The 19,273-nt window shown below is 44.2% G+C and overlaps 1 protein-coding gene across 1 annotated transcript in view; it reads right to left on the bottom strand.

The window, feature by feature from the left end:
• Positions 1-1,622: 1,622 nt before the first annotated feature.
• Positions 1,623-19,273, bottom strand: part of AFF2 (AF4/FMR2 family member 2) — a 307,058-nt gene continuing 289,407 nt past the window's right edge. The window contains exons 16-20 of the mRNA XM_029930698.1: positions 13,678-13,749; positions 13,233-13,326; positions 10,949-11,001; positions 6,866-7,056; positions 1,623-2,957 (exon numbers count right to left, since the gene is read on the bottom strand). Of these exons, the coding sequence (XP_029786558.1) occupies positions 2,836-2,957; positions 6,866-7,056; positions 10,949-11,001; positions 13,233-13,326; positions 13,678-13,749 (532 nt within the window). The 3' untranslated portion in view covers positions 1,623-2,835. The remainder of the gene's footprint in view (positions 2,958-6,865; positions 7,057-10,948; positions 11,002-13,232; positions 13,327-13,677; positions 13,750-19,273) is intronic.

Genomic DNA, 19,273 nt, shown 5'->3' with positions numbered 1-19,273 from the left:
CACTTACTACACAGATCACCATTTACAATGTGATGAATACAGCGCCTAGAAAACAGCAACAGTCCTTAATCGTGAAACTGAAAGATGTCTCATCTCCAGGGATAGGAAGGCAATTCATCCTCCATGTTTAATTGGTTTCTAAGCTGCTTTACAAATAGGTCTACTAAATAATCAGGTGGTGATCCTGAGCTCAACTGTCAGATTTGATAATCGTGCTGCTTATTTGGCACACACTTTATAGTCACCCACCAGAGGTGACATCAGGCAGCGGGATTCTCGGCTGCCTCCTGGTTGTATGTAAAGTAGATAAAAGGACTCACTGAAACTAGAGCTACAAGTCTTTCATCCACAAGGCAAGATGCTTATTTCTCTTGGAAACTGCCCCTCGCATTCTAACATCTAGTTTCTGGAGAGTGAATTTCAAGAAGAATCTAACCCTAAATCCATGATGGTCTAGGATCGTGGTTTAGGTTGAACTTACAGTCAAGTCAGTGGGATTCATTATATACAGTAATAGTCAGGCACTCTACCTGGTAAGCCATGGTAAACAAACAGAACGTGGGTCACTGTGAAGCCATCAGCTTTTATGTGTGACACCCACCTTGGGTGTTTGGAGTCTTTCATATTATCATTTTCCCCATTTAAGAGGCTCAGAGAAGATTCTCTTGTTTCATTTTCTGTGTGCATGTCTTCAGGTGTGTGTGTTGTTGTGGATGCTGTGAACGTATAGCTCAACCACACTGGGAGTGTAGAAAGTGCTGGGTTCAGCTGCTGGGATGCTCCCAGCAGTCATCTGACAATGAGGCCTCAGCCCCTGGGGTACAACTTCCACAACCTCATTATCAAGCACAGGGTCTTAACCTCAAAGACGACCAGAGTGGAGCTCAAGTCTGGCTCTTTCGCAACTGAAGATGTATCTAACCTTGACAATGTTGAGAGTGCAGGGTGATCCCTTGCTGTTCCTGTCACAGACTTGCAGGACTTGCTTTAAAAATCATCCAAGTTTGCACCTCTTGTGTGCCTATGTATTATTTATCTGGTCATCACTTGGTGAACAGAATTCGATAAACTCAACAGATTAAAGGTGACATGGAATTATATACCAGTAGGTAATTATAAAGAACTAACATATGAATAGTGTTCACTCCATGTGGAGGATTCTTCTGGTGAGATGGAACAACAAAGATGATATTTACAGTGTGATGTTTGGGAACATAAAATGATTGTGGAGGATCAGAAGGGGTTGGGATAGTTACAAGTGATGTAGGAATGTCTCCAAATTCGGTGAGCTCTTCCCAATCTTCAGGGATCTTTCAAAGTACCTTAGGGCGAAGCATGACCCAAAGACACATATTTTTGTTAAAAAGCTAGCCAGTACTTAGAGAGTTGGGAGTTTTCTCTGGAATGTTCATAGAAATGATTCCTGCTAATATAGACTTGAATAAAAATCAGTGATTTCAGTATTTTAGTCAACGGCTAATGAACCCAGAAGAAGGTAAAGAAAAGAAAGATCAAAGAAAAGAGGAGAAGGAGGGGGAAGAGGAGGAGGAGGAGGAGAAGGAGGAGGATGAGGAGGAGGAGGAAGAGGAGGAGGAGGAAGAAGAAGAAGAAGAAGAAGAAGAAGAAGAAGAAGAAGAAGAAGAAGAAGAAGAAGAAGGGGAGGAAGAGAAACACTGTAAAATAGAAAATGTGGCTTATAATTAAAGTCCAGATTTTAAAGTCACTAGGAAGCAAGCTGTATATTCTTACTTGTAGGTAGTGATAACTTGACTTCTGTTTCCAGAGATGTGAGCAAAATACAATAAAAATATCTTGCCGGGAATGGACCTGCCTACCAACTGCAAAAGGGCAGAGGTATGAGTTCCTTGGACATTTCCAGACCTCTCCTAATCTCTCATCTCCAAAACTGGAGGGCAGTATTTTGGCTTCTAGGGTGTATACCCACTTAAATGCCACTCAAAAGGAGAGCTTTACACAAAGAGAATCCTAGGTGAGGATTTAGGCTTTAGATCAGGGAGTTCAAGAATATTTAATGCCAGCTGATGCCTTGATATTGTCAAAATAAATGTTGCCACTTTATCTCATTAAAATTTTAAAAATAGAGCATCCGGGAAGGAATGCCAGCAAGAAAAGTGCTCTGGCTGTATGCCATTGTATTGTTGAAGAGCGGCATTGCTATGATCGTTTATTTTCTTAATACTCTTGATTTTATGATGTTGCTACAAACATCTAACCCGTGAGTTTTGACAATGAAAATTCTCACCTGGAGACTGAGTCTGTGGGAACCACAAAAGTTTAACAATGGATTCTGAAATACGCTCTTTTCTAGACATAAGAGTGGAGTTTGGGGAATGGCTATTGCTGAAAATTTGAATCTTTGTAGGTCCTTTGTGTCTAAGATCTCACATAATATATATATATATATATACACATATATATATGTATATATATATACATATATATATGTAAGACATCTCATTTCATTTCTCAGGAACCTGTTATCATCACAAGTATTTCCCATTCTTTGTTTTGGGTAGTGTGGACTTAAAACAATACTGTAGGGACTGTGTCATCATATCAAGCACAAAAGGATGATGGGATCTGAGAAATGTATATAAAATACTGAAAAATGACTAAGTAATAAAACATATACTGCTCTCAAGTTGTAGTGTCCACTTACAATGACTTCTGTTTTTCACAGGTATCAAAAGAAGCATAAAAACAAACAGAACCAAAGAGAACTTTCCCAAATGAGTGGAGTTCCACCAGTGACCATTGGTGCTCTGGTAGAGGTAGAGTGATGGGTGGTGATGCTGGAGATGGGGGGGGCACCCACTACAACAAATGGGCATCGATGCGCAGCCAACACAGTCCCTGGCGAACATAGCGGACGAGATTGGTCATACTGCTGTGCTGGGTCAGAGGCCCCATCAGTGTGTCCAGATCGCCAAAGAATTCTGAAAATCAGAGCAGACTTTGGTCAGGCCTTTAAGTATCATCTCAGAATTATGCGCCAGATTGCATAAGCCGCCTTCATGCAACAACACAACCACATGGACACCAGAAAAGTATTCACTGTTCATTCATTCATTCAGTAAAATGTACAGACCACCTCCTGGGGGACTGAAGCACCATATGTATTGGAGGCATTATTATTTTGATCTTTAGGTAGATATAAAACCTCTGAAGCATAAATAATGTTTGTATGTGTTACTGTGATTAATAAAACACAATTCCATTTAAATCTATTGATTTGTAGTAAGTTTTTTCAAATAATCATCCTCAGATAGCAGATTCTACAAGAATATTATAAACCTGTGGAGGTTTGTGAGGTACACACACACAAATCACATTATATAAAAGATGTATTTGTCTCTATATTTGTATATGTTCATATAATAAAGATATATAACATATATTGAAATATACACAAAATACATATATAAAATAGAATGTATTTCAATCTATTTTAACATCACATATACAATTTATATTTTTAGATATTATAAATTTATATTTGGAAGAGGTCCATATACACAAAATGGTAGGGAGCCATGGTGGATAGGAGAGTGAGCTGTTTGCCATTCTATGTATTACTGAGTTGAAAGTATTCTCCTTTCCTTTGCCTAAAGGAACTGCATTTACCGATTTTTCTTGGCATGATGCAGACATAGCCAGTGAAACTGGTCAGTAATTATAGCCATTAGCGTCTAACGCTAAATAAATGTCTAAGAGGCATCTGATTTGGTAAGTCTTATTACCCACGGAGGTCATTACCGAGGGGGACGACCTGCCGCTATCTGTCCCTGACAGCTCCTACGTCATCCCCAAGGAGATGGATGGCAAGAATACCTGGCTCACGTGCCTCCAGCGGATTTGGAGAAGGGGCCAGGGCTGAGGTCCCACTGCTAACCACTGAGACTGCAGTTTTAGACAGTCTTCTTCAGAGCGGGGTGGGAGGTATGTGGAAAAGACTGGATGATATCTAGCAAGTACCTAGATGCTTCCTTTTTCCATCTGAATTGATGTGTCTAACACTAGGTTGATCTTGGTTATGAGAGGGTTCTCAAGTGTCCTCTTTGTCAGCTCCCGACAGGAGAGGCAGCCCGGCCATGAGGAAGTCACTCTAGGTCTGGCTCGGGGTGAGGAACCTGGCAGCTGTGGGGGTGGTGTGTGCTGAAGACTGCTTTAAAAGGGTTGGGACGCTCTCCTGCCTTCTTGGAAAGCTATTTCCATGCATGGGTTCCACACACTTGATTGACCAGCAGATGGTATTTCACTAAACATTTATGCATTTATTCATGTTATGTAGAACATATGGACTCTTTCTCCAGGTATCGACTTCACTTGATTATGTGATACTTTTAAACCTGTACTATGTAATACAAGTAATTGCTGCTGATAAAGGAGTAAATTATTTTTGGCATCTAACATACATTCTTATATAACCCAATATTAAGGGAACTATTAAAGGACCTGAGCCATGTGGGAGCCAGGACGTCCCCTGGGTATTGTCTGTACAAAGCCCACCATGGCATTCCTTACTAGGTATCCAGATCGCCATTTTAATAACTGCTTCAAGTAAGCATCTGGGGGTAGGGATTAGGGTTCTACACCAAACACGAGAGGACAGCATCACCCCGTTGGCCCACTTTAGCACTGCTCTGCACGAAGTTATCTGCAATTGCTTGGGTGGGCAGGCACGGGGCGGGGTGGAGCCCTTCCATGGGGAGAAGCCAACGTCACCACCTCCACAGCACAATTTGGTGGAAAAAGTGCAAGTACACATTTGTCTCCAGTGGTGTGCCTCTGTGTGGACAAGACAGAGTGGGGGAAGGGTCTCTGACTCTATGCAGTTCAAAAATGACACGTGTGTGAAACTCAAGGCTGCAAACAGGAGATTTTGAACTGGGCCCTCTCCCCAGTCCACTGCAGAGCCCGAGGCCAGCATTAGCCGGGAACATGTGCTTTCTGCTGGTAGAGTGCAGAGTTGTTTTGATTCAATATTAGGCAGGGAACTTAACTCCTGACACACTGTGCTAAGGACAAGATTAGCACCATTTCCCTTGAACATCAGTACAGCCACCATGCTGCTTCCGCAAAGTTCTGCAATTAATTTAGAAGGAATTATTTTTAACAGATTTTGAAAATGGATGCAATTATGACAGCAATCCATAAATATTGACCTGCCCTCTGGTTACTGATACAAAATAAAACAGAGTGGAGGCAGACAAGCTAGCCAAGTCTTCAGACACTCATGCTTTCACTTGCAATTCTAGAACTCTTAGATGGTCCTGGCCATGTGGACCAGTTGTCTTTGGATTTTGATAAGCTTAGAAAAGTAGAGAAGTTAAGAACTGCCCATCACTCAGGAACTGAGGGCAGGAGGTCACTGAAACTCTCTGAGGACCGATTATTAATCTTGTTCTCTAAAAGAGCGGTGTAGCCTACTGGTTAAGAGTTCAGACTCTGGAATCACGTGGGGTTCTAGATTCAATTCCTGCTTCCAACACTAAGAGCTGTGATGTCATGGGTGAGTTTCTTAACTTCACTGAGCCTGCTTTTATTCATCTACAAAATAGGGACAAATGAGGCAACAAATGATACGCAAACAGTACAGTGTATGGCATGTAGAAATTGTTGCCCAATTTTTTTCTGGTTACCAATATAACCGATATGCATAAATAGTCCCAGGGCTCAGTGTGAGTTTGTAGCTGGGCTATGGGTCGAAGTCTCAGGTTATGGAATGTGTTTTGATACTCACAGAATCTTTGAGTCATATAGCTACGTAATCACATGGAGTAAAAGAATAAATATTTGTTGGATCTCTTCCTAGTACCTGCCATTTTATGGTAGCTGCTTTATATGTTATTAAATCCATTGCAGCAATGGAAGCTAGGAAGTGGTTCAGAGATTTAAGCAATTTGCCTGAAGTTGCCCGGCACTGCATGACCCAGGCGGGATTCTAACGTAAATCATCAGACTTCACAATCTGTACTCCAGCCCATTTCCTGCGAGGTCTTCTCACTGCTCAGGACCTGGCTGCATGCTCGGCCACTACTCCACACATCATGGCCCTGCAGCGGCCTTTGGACCGCAGGATGTGGACATCCTCCAGTCCCTGGCCACATGGTTCCACTGCTCTAAACTGCCAGGCACTCCCTGCTGTCTGAGTCTGAAAGGGCCACATCTGTGTCTACCTTGACTGTGATGCTGAGCAAGAATCAGCCACATCAAACGAATGGCCAGGGCAAGAGTGTAATCTCTTTGCACTTCCCACCTCAGTCAGGATAGTGAGGCTTCACCGTGGACCTAGATGACAGCCGAGGTCACAGACGCCAGCATGAGTTGCCAGTGAGCACCGGCTCACTGTCTGGTGAAGCAGGGTCCTCTCTGCATTTGTTTTGCAGCAAACCCCACATGGTACCACAAACATGACCCTGATCCTTCATCCCAGTGGGCCTTCCCTTCGACCTCACCTCTCCAAAAATAAACAAATAAATAAATAAAGTTCACAACAGAGGGTCAACAGGATCTTAATTAATTTGCAAATCATTCTTTTCTCCATTGCCTCTGTTTCCCTGTGCTGATCCTTACCACTGAGTGAAAATCTGAAACAGTCATTTGCTGACACATCACAGTTCACATTAGGTTAAGATTTGAAGGAGAAAATAAAATCCCTGGGTTTGTTCACTCTCTTAGCAAAAAACTGGTCACTGTGTCAGCCCTGAGTTAACCCCATGTCTCCTTATCTACACCCTAGAAATTCAAGGGACAGATAAGGCCACCATGGAAAACTCTAGCCTTTCGACGTACAGTTGAGTCTAACGTGGTTGGTGGCCATGAGTGGAGCGGACGTGCGTACCTCTGTTCTCTCTTGTCAGTTTGTCGGCCATGTCCCAGTGTTCGTAGCCCCGCAACACGTTGCTGGTGATGTTGACGTGGCTGGCGGCCATGTGGTGAATGCGCTGGGGGATGGTGACCGGGCCATTGTTAGAGTTGCCCATTGCGTTGATGGGAGAGACATTGTTGAGAGACGCCAGGGAAGGAGTGTTCCTGGGGAGAGGGGAAGAGACACGCCTGGTGAGGTTGGCTGTGAAGAGTGATGGCGGGCTTCTAGGCTTCCGCCCTCACCACACCGAGACCTCATGGGCAAAATCACTGGTGCGGTGAAGATGAGCATGGTGGACATATATGAAGCTGAAGTGCGGAGAAGCTGCTCCTCAGGGGATGTCCGGGAGCTTCCGCCAACATATTCATTTCCTCTAGAGGCCCAGCGTAGGAAGCGCTTATTTATTATCCCTGCATTCCAGCCCACACACGGCTATGGTGCCAGGCTCCAGGATGAGCCAGGCTTCTCTTTTTCTAATTCAGTGAAACACTGACATCTCACTGACTCCCGATGACTCCAGACACACTGCCACTTTCATTTTAAGATACCAGAGAGAGCCGGGTGAATGTTTCTCTGGCATTAATTCTATCCAGCAATGTAGCTCTTACGTTGAATACATTAACACATGTTGTGATGTTTTAGAGAGAGAAACAGCTCAGAGCTACGAAGATCTCTCTACCTGCTACCAGAATGTGCAATGTTGGAAGAACCAATGTTTGGATATAGGTTTTGGTTTAATTCTTTAATGTCAGCAACAAGGAGTCACTCACCATCTGTGCATAGCACAGAGGGCCTGGATGGCTCCCTGGACATGGGAGCAAGGCCTGTGCACACCCCCAGCCTTCTTATCTGTGGGCACAGAGCGGATGTGCACCCTGACAGGCACCCTACACATGGGATTTGGGGGGACGACCATCACAAAGTACCAAAACACTGAAGCTCTGTTAACCCAACTTTGGAGCAGCTCACAGTGATATGCTTGCCTTGAGACTCATGCGGGCTATGCTGAGCCACGTGAAAGCTTTGGTCCAGTTTTGGAAACAGAGTGTATCTTCTGGTATGTTCTACTATGAGGGGGAAATTGGATCCTCACACTTGCTCTGCACTTGTCTGTAAAAGGGTGTGAAGGTTTCCTGCTCTGTTTGTAGTTTCTGAGATCTTTTGACACTTCTTGATAGATTTCTCCACCAGGGAGGGTTGAGGTGCAGAGGTAGATGTCCCAGCTAAGGAACCTAAGCCCAGAAGTGTTAACTGATGCCAAAAAAGAGCCACCCCAAAATCAAAAATCCAAGCAGTGGATGCCGAATATCTTTGCTGTGGTTGGTTTTCTCTTCTCTGCATAGTAGTCCTGAACTCTTAGATGCCAATGTAAGGCAAGAAAAGAGTATGTCCTCATTTGTAATCGCTATCAGGTGTCAGGAAAGTTGAAAGGGGAACCGGGTGGTGCTGGGAACAAAGTTCGTACTGGAACCCCAGGATGCCTTCCTTCTAAGCCTGGCCTTGCCATAAACTGTCGTTTGCTCCTAGGCATGCTCCCACCACCGCCCACCACCCCCAACCCTGCCCCAGGTGGTCCTTGACGGGAAGAAATATTCAGTGATTTCCAATCATGTCCACAAGTCATAGGAGGAAACACATCACCTTTGTTTACCTTGTACATTTTAAAAGGGACATTTTAGGGGCACCTGGGGGGCTCAGTAGGTTGAACATCTGACTCTGGCTCAGGTCATGACATCACAGTTCATGAATTTGAGCCCCATGTCAGGCTCTGTGCTGACAGAACTGTGCCTGGCACACATACTATGTACTCAAAAAATACTAGTTAACGAAATGAATGCACTGTCTTCCCACCATCCCTATATCATTATTTAGCATCCAGGGGCTCTCGAGGGGGTAGAACAACATGCGGCACAAGGATGGGGGGTCATGTTTATCAAGTGCCTGGGAGTGTCTCCTCCACAGGACATGCTCAGTAAGCACTATTTACAGAGTGAATGAAGAATGAATGGCCCTTTAGTGGAGAGAGCAAATAGTGTGGGGGGCAGACCCATTCATTGCTGACAATCGAGGCCAAGTGCCCGCAGTGAACTGCACCCCAACAGCAGTGGGCCTTCTACTGGCACCAACTCAAATGGTAACTGCGATCCCAAATGCCGCGGCGGCAGCCATCACTGTTAAAGTTTCTATGTGCTCAGATATTACCTCTAAACCTCAGCAAAAGTTTGCCATTCTGCTCAGTACCAAGCGGACTTTCCTCTCCTTCTTCCAACTGCTTCTTTGCAATTTTCTCCCCTAGCCTTCAAGGTCAGGGGTTGTCGCATCTGCAAGGTGCCTCACAAGTCCCCGTGTGGTGCCAGCCACCGTCATTTGCTGAAAAGGCCAGGCTGTGGTCTTGCTTACATACAAGGAACCAGCCGTGACCATCGAGGGGGCCCAAGCTTTTTTGCTCCTGGGCTTCCATAGAACTTTCTTCACACCTGTCACCTTCCTGCACTGGACTGCGCACTCTTGGACTACAGGCATCGCATCGAATTCAGCTGTGTCCCCAGCCCCTCGTATGGAGACCTGCCCCCAAGTATTTGCTGGATGAATGGGACGTAACCTCTAGGTGACCGTTTTGAGTTGCCTCATTCAAAAACTCTATGGCCTGCCAAAGGTGGTGTGCTCTCTTCAGAAGGAAGACACTTAAAACATCCTTTCAGGAGGTTTTTAATATGACTTCACAAGCTTAGGATGCATTTGGGTTCTTTCGTTTCAGAATTAAAAAAAAATTTTTCCCCCAGAAATCCTTTAATGGCTACTTACCTGAACTTGCTCTGGCTTTACTCTGTGCTCAGAGAAAATAGCTTTCTCTGGGTCTATCAGTGGCTATTTTTATTTTATAAACTTCCAGAGAGAAGCACTCTTTTGCTTTTGTTGTTCGATATAAATGTAAGACTTAATCAACAATTTAAAGGGTATTTCCTTTCAATATAGTAATTGACGTAAAGCTCAGTTTTTAATGGGTTTGTTCCCCCACTCTGAATGCGTGTACGATCTCAGAGTAGAGTTCACGTCCCATCACTCTGGGAGTGCGCTTTGTACATATTTATAAAATGGCAGAGGAGACTGTTTTACTCTGGAAGAAAGCATATGGATCAGAGACCCCAGAATTTGGAGACAATGAAAAGTGGGAAAGAGCGGCTCTTTGTGAAAGCCTGTGTCCGCAGTCACGGGAGTTTCTCCTCCCACTGGTGGGAGGTACTGGAATCAGAGGAAACACTGAACGTCAAGCACAGAGGGGCATCTGTGTAGCCAGGTCACAGGCAGACGCTCAAAACCTCCCTCTCAGAAGGCATGTCTCTTCACAGAGGCCTTGGAGGCCATTGGTCCTGCCCTTTCATCTCAGATAGAGAGAAACACAGAAACACTGCCAGTGAGGGGGAGGGGCCTCTCTGCTCAGTGGGAGCCCCGGACAGCCTCAGGACAGCCTCCTCGAGGCACTGACTCCCACCTGTGCAGGGAGACCGGGTGGCCCGTGGGAGTGAGTGAGTCCATCGGAGCCTTACATCAGCAGTATAGCGGATGCTTTTATATATTTTAGGTCAGGCTGTTTTAGTATTAATATAAAAACCACCATGAAGGCTCAGATAATTGGCTGACTAAGTGCCTTCACATTCTCAGCACTATTATGCCTTTGGTTTTATTAAACAGCACTTACTATACATCAATGAATATTTCATTGGTCTTTCATTACTGAGTGAATCATTGAAAAATCACTGCTGCGGAGTTAACTTTACCCTGCCTCCTTTGAAATGGTGTGGTGCTTGCCATCTCATTAACAGATATTTTTATGGCCATAATTTGGCTTAAAGATCGAACAGTTAAAGAAATTTGGAATGCCATAATGTTAAACTTTTCTGTCTGACCATTAGCTGAAACCTGACTAGAATTTCATGGGCGCCAAAATTACTCTAGTCTCAGAATTGACCTGTGCTCCGGAGTTATTAATAGAAAATATCTGGGGTCTAATAAGTCACTGAGTTTCTGAAAAAGCAATTTTCATAAGATACTTACTTTCTATTGCCTACCCAGGGAGACGGTATCTGAGCGACTTTTGAAGCATTTTGCTAAAAAGAGAGAGAGAGAGAGAGAGGGATGTAAGGACATCTATTTTGTGTTTTATTAATTCAGAAACAGATGGAAGTGTGATTTAGAGTACATTAATATTGATTGCAGCATTTCGGGATGCCTCCTGTGTCGTTAGCAGGGCCGGGATGTGCATGCACGTCAGCACACCACGACGCACACTCGATGAAAATAGCTGGTTAGGATAATTAGTGGGCTCCAATCAGGACCATGAAAGTCACTTGATGAAAGATCGTATATACTAAAAGGCCCAGTGAAATCAGACTCAGTTCTCCAAGAAGTGGTTTAATTATCCTCATCTGAAATTTAGTCTGCAAAACAAGCTCTTCAGAGTACTGGCAAGCTTTTCTCCTTTAGCTCCCCTGGCAAACTTGTTCCCCGGGAGGCGAGGTGGCCTGTACTTTCTGCCATCCCAGGAATGTGCCAGGAGGAAGCACCTGAATTTTGTGGTTTGCTCTGTCTCGAATCACCTTGATGTGCTATCTTGACATGCAAATCCCTGGTTAGCAGCGCAACCGGCCCAGGGCTGCGCCGCCTTGGAACTCTAAAGCATCGTCCTTCCCTCTGAATGCAATCAGGATGGTTTCAAAACGGGGCCTCCTGCATTAGGCAGAGCATACACTTGGGTGGCACTCAGTACCACCCCCTCAGGTCAGTGGCCCGGCTCATTATAATGACCTGACGAGGTCAAAGCCCAAGGCGCACAGGACCAGGATCCCTGGGTGCACTGAGCCTGACTCAGGCTGGCCTTTGCAGTGTCAAGCCACGCTTACGCTCTTCCATTGGCTACTGGGTTCTGGCCCAGCCCCCTTTGCAAATGGGGTGCCAGGGAAAGTGGGCATTTTCAGGAGCCCAGCGAGCATGCAATACTTCTTGGGAGGGTAGGGCCTCACATGTAAGGTGCGTTGTGCAGACTCCAGTTTTTAATCTTAAGGAAGCCCAACACGCTGCCAGAAGAGTGAGTTATTTAACATCTGTTTGGTATTTTTGCAGTGCCCTGTCCCAGGCCTACAGAATCACACTCAGGGGGATGGGACCCAGAACTCTGCTCTCACAGGGTCTTCAGGGCATCCACATGCCCACTTACGTTCAAGAACTGCCTTTCTAGAGCGTGGGTGGAGACCTGTGGACATAGGAAGGGATGGGCAGCTGTTGTACGTCACCCATTCACCTACGTGAGCACCAGCTTCATGGCACAGTGGCCGTACCACGTACCAGCTTGGCGAGCTTGCTCTGTTGCCCACCAGAGTCAGCATCCTCACACAGCTGTGAAATGTCCCTCACGGGACTCGGGAGACTCATGGGAAGTCATGATGGGATTCATTTCAAATAACAGCTTTGGTGCAATTCAGCTAAGTGGTCCATTGCACTTGGCAGAAATAACAAAACAGTAACAATGATAATAATAATAAAATCATCCTTCTCTTTATGGCCCAACCAACAAGAACCTCGAGCCTTCTCAAATCTGAATCATGACCACTGTTGGGGGGCAAACGAAGCAGAAGCTTCACAGACCATCAAGCCAGTAAGACCTTAGTGGCCAGATCGAGCATCAGGCTGCTGCCTGTAGTTTTTATCTGGGTTTGCTCTCCAATTCTGGCATTCTTTTCACAGTTGAAATATCTTTTTCCTGTTTGCTTGCAAATTAAAATCTCCAGCTCCCTAGATGATGGGTGTCTTTCTTCCTTTCCTTGTTGTTCATGTGTGACAATTTTAGTCACCAAAGCAATCAGTCATATTAAAGTGAAGCCACTATACTCCAAGACTCCCCATGGCCCAAGGGCTCCAAAGGGCATGGCTATCCCCCCAGAGCCCTGGGTGGCCGCAGTGACTTCTCTCAGTGTTGAGAAATCTCTGGACTAGCTGCTCACTTAACATGAGGCTGGTCACAGTGACAGTCACAACCTGTGTTCCCTGGTGGGTCTGCCATGCACCGTGGGGGTGAAGGGATCGTTTCCCTGAGTGCAGCTGGGAAGATGCCATCCAGAAAATAATCAGGGGCTTGCATGATTGCACCTTCTCTTCCTGGAATCAGACCAAACCTGAGCTCTCTGCTGAGCCCTGAAGGGGAGGCAGGAGGGCCACGGCTGGCTGGGATGAGGGAGGTTAAGCCTTTGGCAACAACGACCTTGACATTTAATAACATGCCTGCCATGTCTCATTAGTGATTTTATTCACTCAGTACTTACAAATGATACAAAATAAGGATTACCTTAAAATATTCCATCAGTGATCTGGAGTACTTCATGGCATGGTCCTTCTTCAGTTTAAACATCCGCAAGTAGAGAAGCGATAAACATCTGTAGCTGTGGTGATGAGGAAGGATTATGTTAATGCCGGTGCGTAATGAAAGCTACAGGCTGTTAACAAAATGCTGATTCATAGTTCGCAGTTCCTCTCCTCCAGTTCTTGAGGAACACAAGTGCAAAAAGAAAAATTTTCAAAAGAGAAGGGGAAAGCATTAGAATCCCATCTTGATAAGGGTATAAATTAGGAGAGTAAATGTTTAGTCAGCGACTGAAGAAATCCATTAGTTATCCTTTAATAGTTTAATGGAAAGCAAGAATAATGATCTGGGGTAAGCAGCTTAAGTCAATCTGGAGTTTTCCAATCCTTCAGTGACATTTCAGCTGTTTCACAGCCTCCACGAGCCTTACCATAATACGGCCAGCTTTTTGTCCCCGTCCGAAGCCAGGGGGCTTGCGAAGTTCTTCAGTCTCATCGCGTACCTTTGGAGAGAAAGGGCAAGCTTAAGGGCCATCTGGTTGACCCCTCAGGAAGTCCAGAAGTCACTGGTACTCCCATGCCTCTGTGACACATTTGCTCTGGGTGGGCAAGAGCACATGCAAAGCAATGACCAACGGGGCAGGGCCGAGGAAGCTCTACTAGTCTGGTGTGTGTCGAAACGCTGGCAAAAGCATAAGAAAGAATGAAAGCTTGCCATTTGCAAGGACGTGGATGGAGCTGGAGAGCGTAACGCTGAGTGAAAGAAGTCCGTCAGAGAAAGACAAATGCCGTATGATTTCACTCATATGTAGGATTTAAGAAACAAAACAAACAAGTCAAGGGAGGGAAAAAAGAGACAGAGAGAGAGAGAGAGAGAGAGAGAGAGAGAAACCAAGAAACAGACTCTTCACTCTAGAGAACAAAGTGCTGGGGAGGGGAGGGGGTGGGGGGATGGGAAGAACAGGTGACGTGGATTAGGAGGGCATCTGTGATGACCACAGGGTGACTATGGAAGTGTTGAATCACTATACTGTACACCTGAAACTAAGCGTATGCTGTATGTTTACTAACTGAAATTTATCATTTTTAATTAATTTATTTTTTAATGATTATTTATTTTTGAGAGAGAGAGAGACAGAGAGAGAGAGAGAGAGACAGAGAGTGCGAAGTGAGCATGAGTGGGGGAGGGTCAGAGAGGGAGACACAGAATCGGAAGCAGGCTCCAGGCTCTGAGCTGTCAGCACAGAGCCTGACGCGGGGCTCGAACCCACAAACCATGAGATCATGACCTGAGCTGAACTTGAACACTCTATGACTGGGCCGCCCAGGCGCCCCACTAACTAGAATTTAAATAAAACTTAAAATAATAAAAAACCAACTTCTGGGAAAAGGCTGTTTTTAGGACCGCTGTAGCTAAACACATTCCTGGTTTGCCATGAGAGGTGGCCACAAACGTCGGTCTGAGTTGACTTTATGACAGATGAGCTAAATAATACACGACTCTGTGTGACATGGGCGGCAGGAGCCCACAATCACACAGGGAAAGAAGTCTTTTCTAATGGCCTGGGTTTTGAATATATTCCTATAGAAAGTAGTTTTGTTTAGTTTTTTCTTTTAAAGGAAGGTCGATTTCACAGCATCTGAAGGTCTAAGCACCCTTAATTTATGGTACTTGTATATTTTGTCTTCCCATTCTCCTTAATTGTTACTGTTCCGCAATGGGGTGATCAAAGGTTGAACAGTTCTCATTTTTTTCTTCTAGCTGAGCACATCCCATTCTGGGCATTTAGACTCTTGAAAATCAATTCATTGCATAAAATCATTGTCTGAGCTTTAATGCAATTTCCCAGGTACCTGTGGAGGAATAAGTAATGGAGTTCAGTGTTGCAGAAGGAAGCTGAAAGTGCGCAGGCAGCCTGGACTGGTTCTCATTTACGAGAAGGCGACGGGGAACCTGCAGCACGGACTCCTTGTTCTCAAGAGCTTCGCCAGAACACTGGCGCCCTGGGGCGCCCCCCATGACTCAGCGCCCCTCAGCATGATGCATCGCTCTGCTCCCCTGGCTACTACCCCCGGACTCCTTCTGAGGGAACGTTTTCCAACAAAAGGACTGAGCATATGATGTGGGTCCCTTCTGTCATTGCCATATTAAGCAAAAGGATTTTTATTATGTAATAAATCAAACTGTCTTTGACAGCTGGATTGCTGAAATGTCAAGTCATTGTGATGCCTCACTTGTTTGCACAAATACATTTCTATTGCAGATTCCCAGGGCTCAGAGCAACTATAATTACTTAAAGGAAGGAAACTGGGCTCTCTCTCTCTCTCTGTGGCCGAGAGAGAGTAATAAAAATCTCTGCAACACAATATTATGCTACTAAAAACTATGTTCATATTACAGTCACTCTCTAATTGCAACCACTTTCGAAGTGACCTGATAGTGGAGCTTCAACAGTTTAAATGGACCAAAAGACCCAGTTGCTTTAGTGCATTTTATTCTCAACTGAAATTTCTCTTAAAAACAAAAACTTAGACACACACACGCTTTACAGAAAATGTAAAATGTGTCCACATAGAGAGGGCACACAAAGTGGTGCATGTGAAACCGCAGCAATCTGAACAAAGTCCATGGATTTTCTCGGTACTGGGGGAAACAGACTGCGGGGCCACAGGAATTTTCGGTATTATTTCTCACAACTGCGTACGAATCTACAATTTGCTCAAAAATAAACTCTAAAAATATTGACTTTAAAGCAAATGTCTAGGGTCGCCTGGGTGGGTCAGTTAAGCATCCGATTCTTGGTTTCAGCTCAGATCATATCTCGAGGTTTGTGAGTTTGCGCCTCACTTTGCGCTCTGTGCTGACAGCGTGGTGCCTGCTTGTGATTCTCTCTCTCCCTCTCTCTGCCCCTCCCTCGCTCAGGCACTCACTCCCCTCACTCCCCCAAATAAGTGAATAAACTTAAAAAATAAACGTCCATACATTCTCCATTGACTTTTACCAGGTTCTACTGAGATATGCTCCTGGGGGAGCAAACAATCACATAATGAGAAGACAACAACAGCTATGCTTGGAAAACAATATTTTTTTGGTAAATAATTATGGAAAAAGACATGTTTTCTAATGTACACAAATATTACTCAAAGATCCACACTGTGTTTTTACCAAGGACAAGATATGATGTTCAGCTTTTACATTTTTAAGAGAGCATGTTTTTATTCTAAAAGAAAATGAATAAGAAAGAAAAATAAAGCGAGAGAGAAAACACCCATAATTTCATCCTATTGAAGCTATGATCTCATTTCCCTTCCTGATTGGTCCACAGGCAGAATCATGCTTTTCATGGTGAGAAATGTTGTGTGTATATAATTCTGCAGCTCATTTTTACTTTAACATTGTATTATAAACATTTTCATGCGGCTACATGGTCTCCATCATTGTTGCAATTCAATGGCTGTAAAGAATTCTGTTGAGTGTACTACAGTGTAATTACTTACTCTTCTATGATTGATTATTTCGTTTGCTTCTAATTGTGTGCTATAATATATGCCAGACTGAACACCATACAGATAACTTGCTCTACTCTTACAATTATTTTCTTCAGTACAGGAAATTCAAATTTCCAGAAGTTGAATTACTGGCTGAAAAGATATGAATGCTCATTTGTAGAAGTTTTCCTACACAATGCCAAATTGCCCTCAATTTGCAATGATCAATTTCCATTCCCACCACCAGCAAAGGAGAGGTCTAGGTCAGCACTATTTTGTGTGTGTGTGTGTGTGTGTGTGTGTGTGTGTGTGTGTGTTAACACTATTCGCATTTTTATACTTTGTTAATTTTAAAAATGTCTTTTTTAAAGTTTGCATTTTTGGATGGATAGAGAACATGAATTTTCTCCGCGTTTCTTCACTAATATTGCCCCTCAATTTTTTTCTTTCTTTATTTACTTTGATATGGGGGAAGAGCACAGGGAAAAAGAGAAAGAGAGAGACAGACAGACAGAGACAGAGAGAGACAGAGAGAATCCCAAGCAGGTCCATGCAGTCAGCACAGAGACTGATGCAGGGATTAATCTTACAAACCCATGAGATCATGACCTGACCCAAGATCAAGAGTCACATGCTTGGGGCGTCTGGGTGGCTCAGTCAGTAAAGCATCCAACTTCGGCTCAGGTCATGATCTCACAGTTCATGGGTTCAAGCCCCACATTGGGCTCTGTGCTGACAGCTCAGAGCCTGGAGCCTGCTTCAGATTCTGTGTCTCCCTCTCTCTCTGCTTCTGCCCCTCTCATTCTTTGTCTCTCTCTCTTTCTCAAAAATAAATAAACATTAAAAAAAGTTTTTTAAAAAGTCACATGCTTAACCAACATAGCCACCCAGGTGCCCCACCCCTCAATCTTTTATAAAGTTTATTTATTTTGGGGGAGGGAGAGAGAGAGAGAGAGAAAGAGCACACACAAGTGGGGGATGGGCAGAAAAAGACAGAGAGAGAGAGAGAGAATCCTAAGCAGACTCTGCTGTCAGCACAGAGTTGGATGTGGAAGTCAAACTCATGAGATTATGACCTAAGCAGAAACCAGGAGTCAGAAGCTTAACTGACTGAGCCACCCATGTGCCCCCCTCAATTTTTAATCCTTATAAATTTTGCAAGAATTTTCATTTTGTGCATCTTTGAAAATCACTGGCAGCCTCGAATACACTGAGAAATCAATTTCCCCTTAAAAAGCCACAGAATGATGGTGGTGGGTTTCACAGAGCATAAAGCAGGTCCCACAGAGAGATACTTCACATGCTTCTCTGAACAAAGATCGGAAGGTGGCTGCCTGGCCTGGCAAGGTGAGGCTGTTTTCCTCGTAATCTTCTTACTTTTGTGGCTTTAACTTAATCATCTAATTCTAGGCAAGCAGAGGGTTTTTTTTCTGCTTTATAATAGTCCACACTCTTTTGACCTTTTGGAGTGCTTTCCTGGGAAAATACACATGCGAAATGCGTTCAATGTTTGTGAAGGTTTAATCACAAGGCCCTAGATTTGTAACAGTTTATGCAGACAGAGGCAACCTAGTAAAAACGAGGCCTGGCATAATCAATCAATCGAGCCAGAGGTGACCTGGAAGTAAGGACCTATCAGGTCCTTACCAGCAAATGATGGTGCTTTCCCACTATTCAGAAGTGGATTAAATTATTTTACAAATATCTGTAGGTTACTGGAAAATGCTACAATGGGCATTTCTTCTCTTTCCCCTTCTTCCAGGAATTTTTCTGATTATCCACAAATTCTCCTCCATAGAGACCAACAAGAGGCCAGAAAATTTCATTTCAAATGCAAATGAGATCAAGACTCTGTGCAGTTAATATACTCGCTCCAATTCTCATCCTCTTACCTTCACCCTCCCCTGCGCCCGCTTTGCCTGCTTCCCTGAAATTCCAGACACGTGGAAAGTTTACTGTGCACCTGCAGCCTGACATGCCAACTCTGTCGCCTCTCCTTTTTACAATTTTTAAAAAATGTTTATCTTTGAGAGAGAGAGAGTGAGCAAGAAAGGAGAGACAGAGTGGGAGCTAGGCAGGAGCAGACAGAGAGGGAGACAATCTGAAGCAGGCTCCAGGCTCCAAACTGTCAACACAGAGCCTGATGTGGGGCTCGAACTCATGAACTACAAGATCTTGACCTGAGCCGAAGTCAGATGCTTAACTGACTAAGCCACCCAGGCGCCCCTAATCACAGACCCTCCTTTTTAATAACTGCGGCAGAAATACTTAGAAAACATGCTTTATAACAGGAGTCCTGATAGCGCCACCTTTCTTGAATCACACTTTGAAAAGGCAAGTGTCAATGCCAAATCGTGAAATTATTATACTTCACTTCCACCCACTATGTTTCCATTTTAATTTTATAAATATTGCAAATTATAACACTCGCATTATAACCTCTAAAGGGGTTCACATATAAAAGCAGTGTCTAAAGCTGTCATCATCAAGACAGTATGGTATTGGCACAAAAACAGACACATAGACCAATGGAATACA

This window comes from Suricata suricatta, chromosome X (assembly GCF_006229205.1).
Source record: "Suricata suricatta isolate VVHF042 chromosome X, meerkat_22Aug2017_6uvM2_HiC, whole genome shotgun sequence".
Lineage (NCBI taxonomy): Eukaryota > Metazoa > Chordata > Mammalia > Carnivora > Herpestidae > Suricata > Suricata suricatta.
This window is presented reverse-complemented; position numbering and strand designations above follow the sequence as displayed.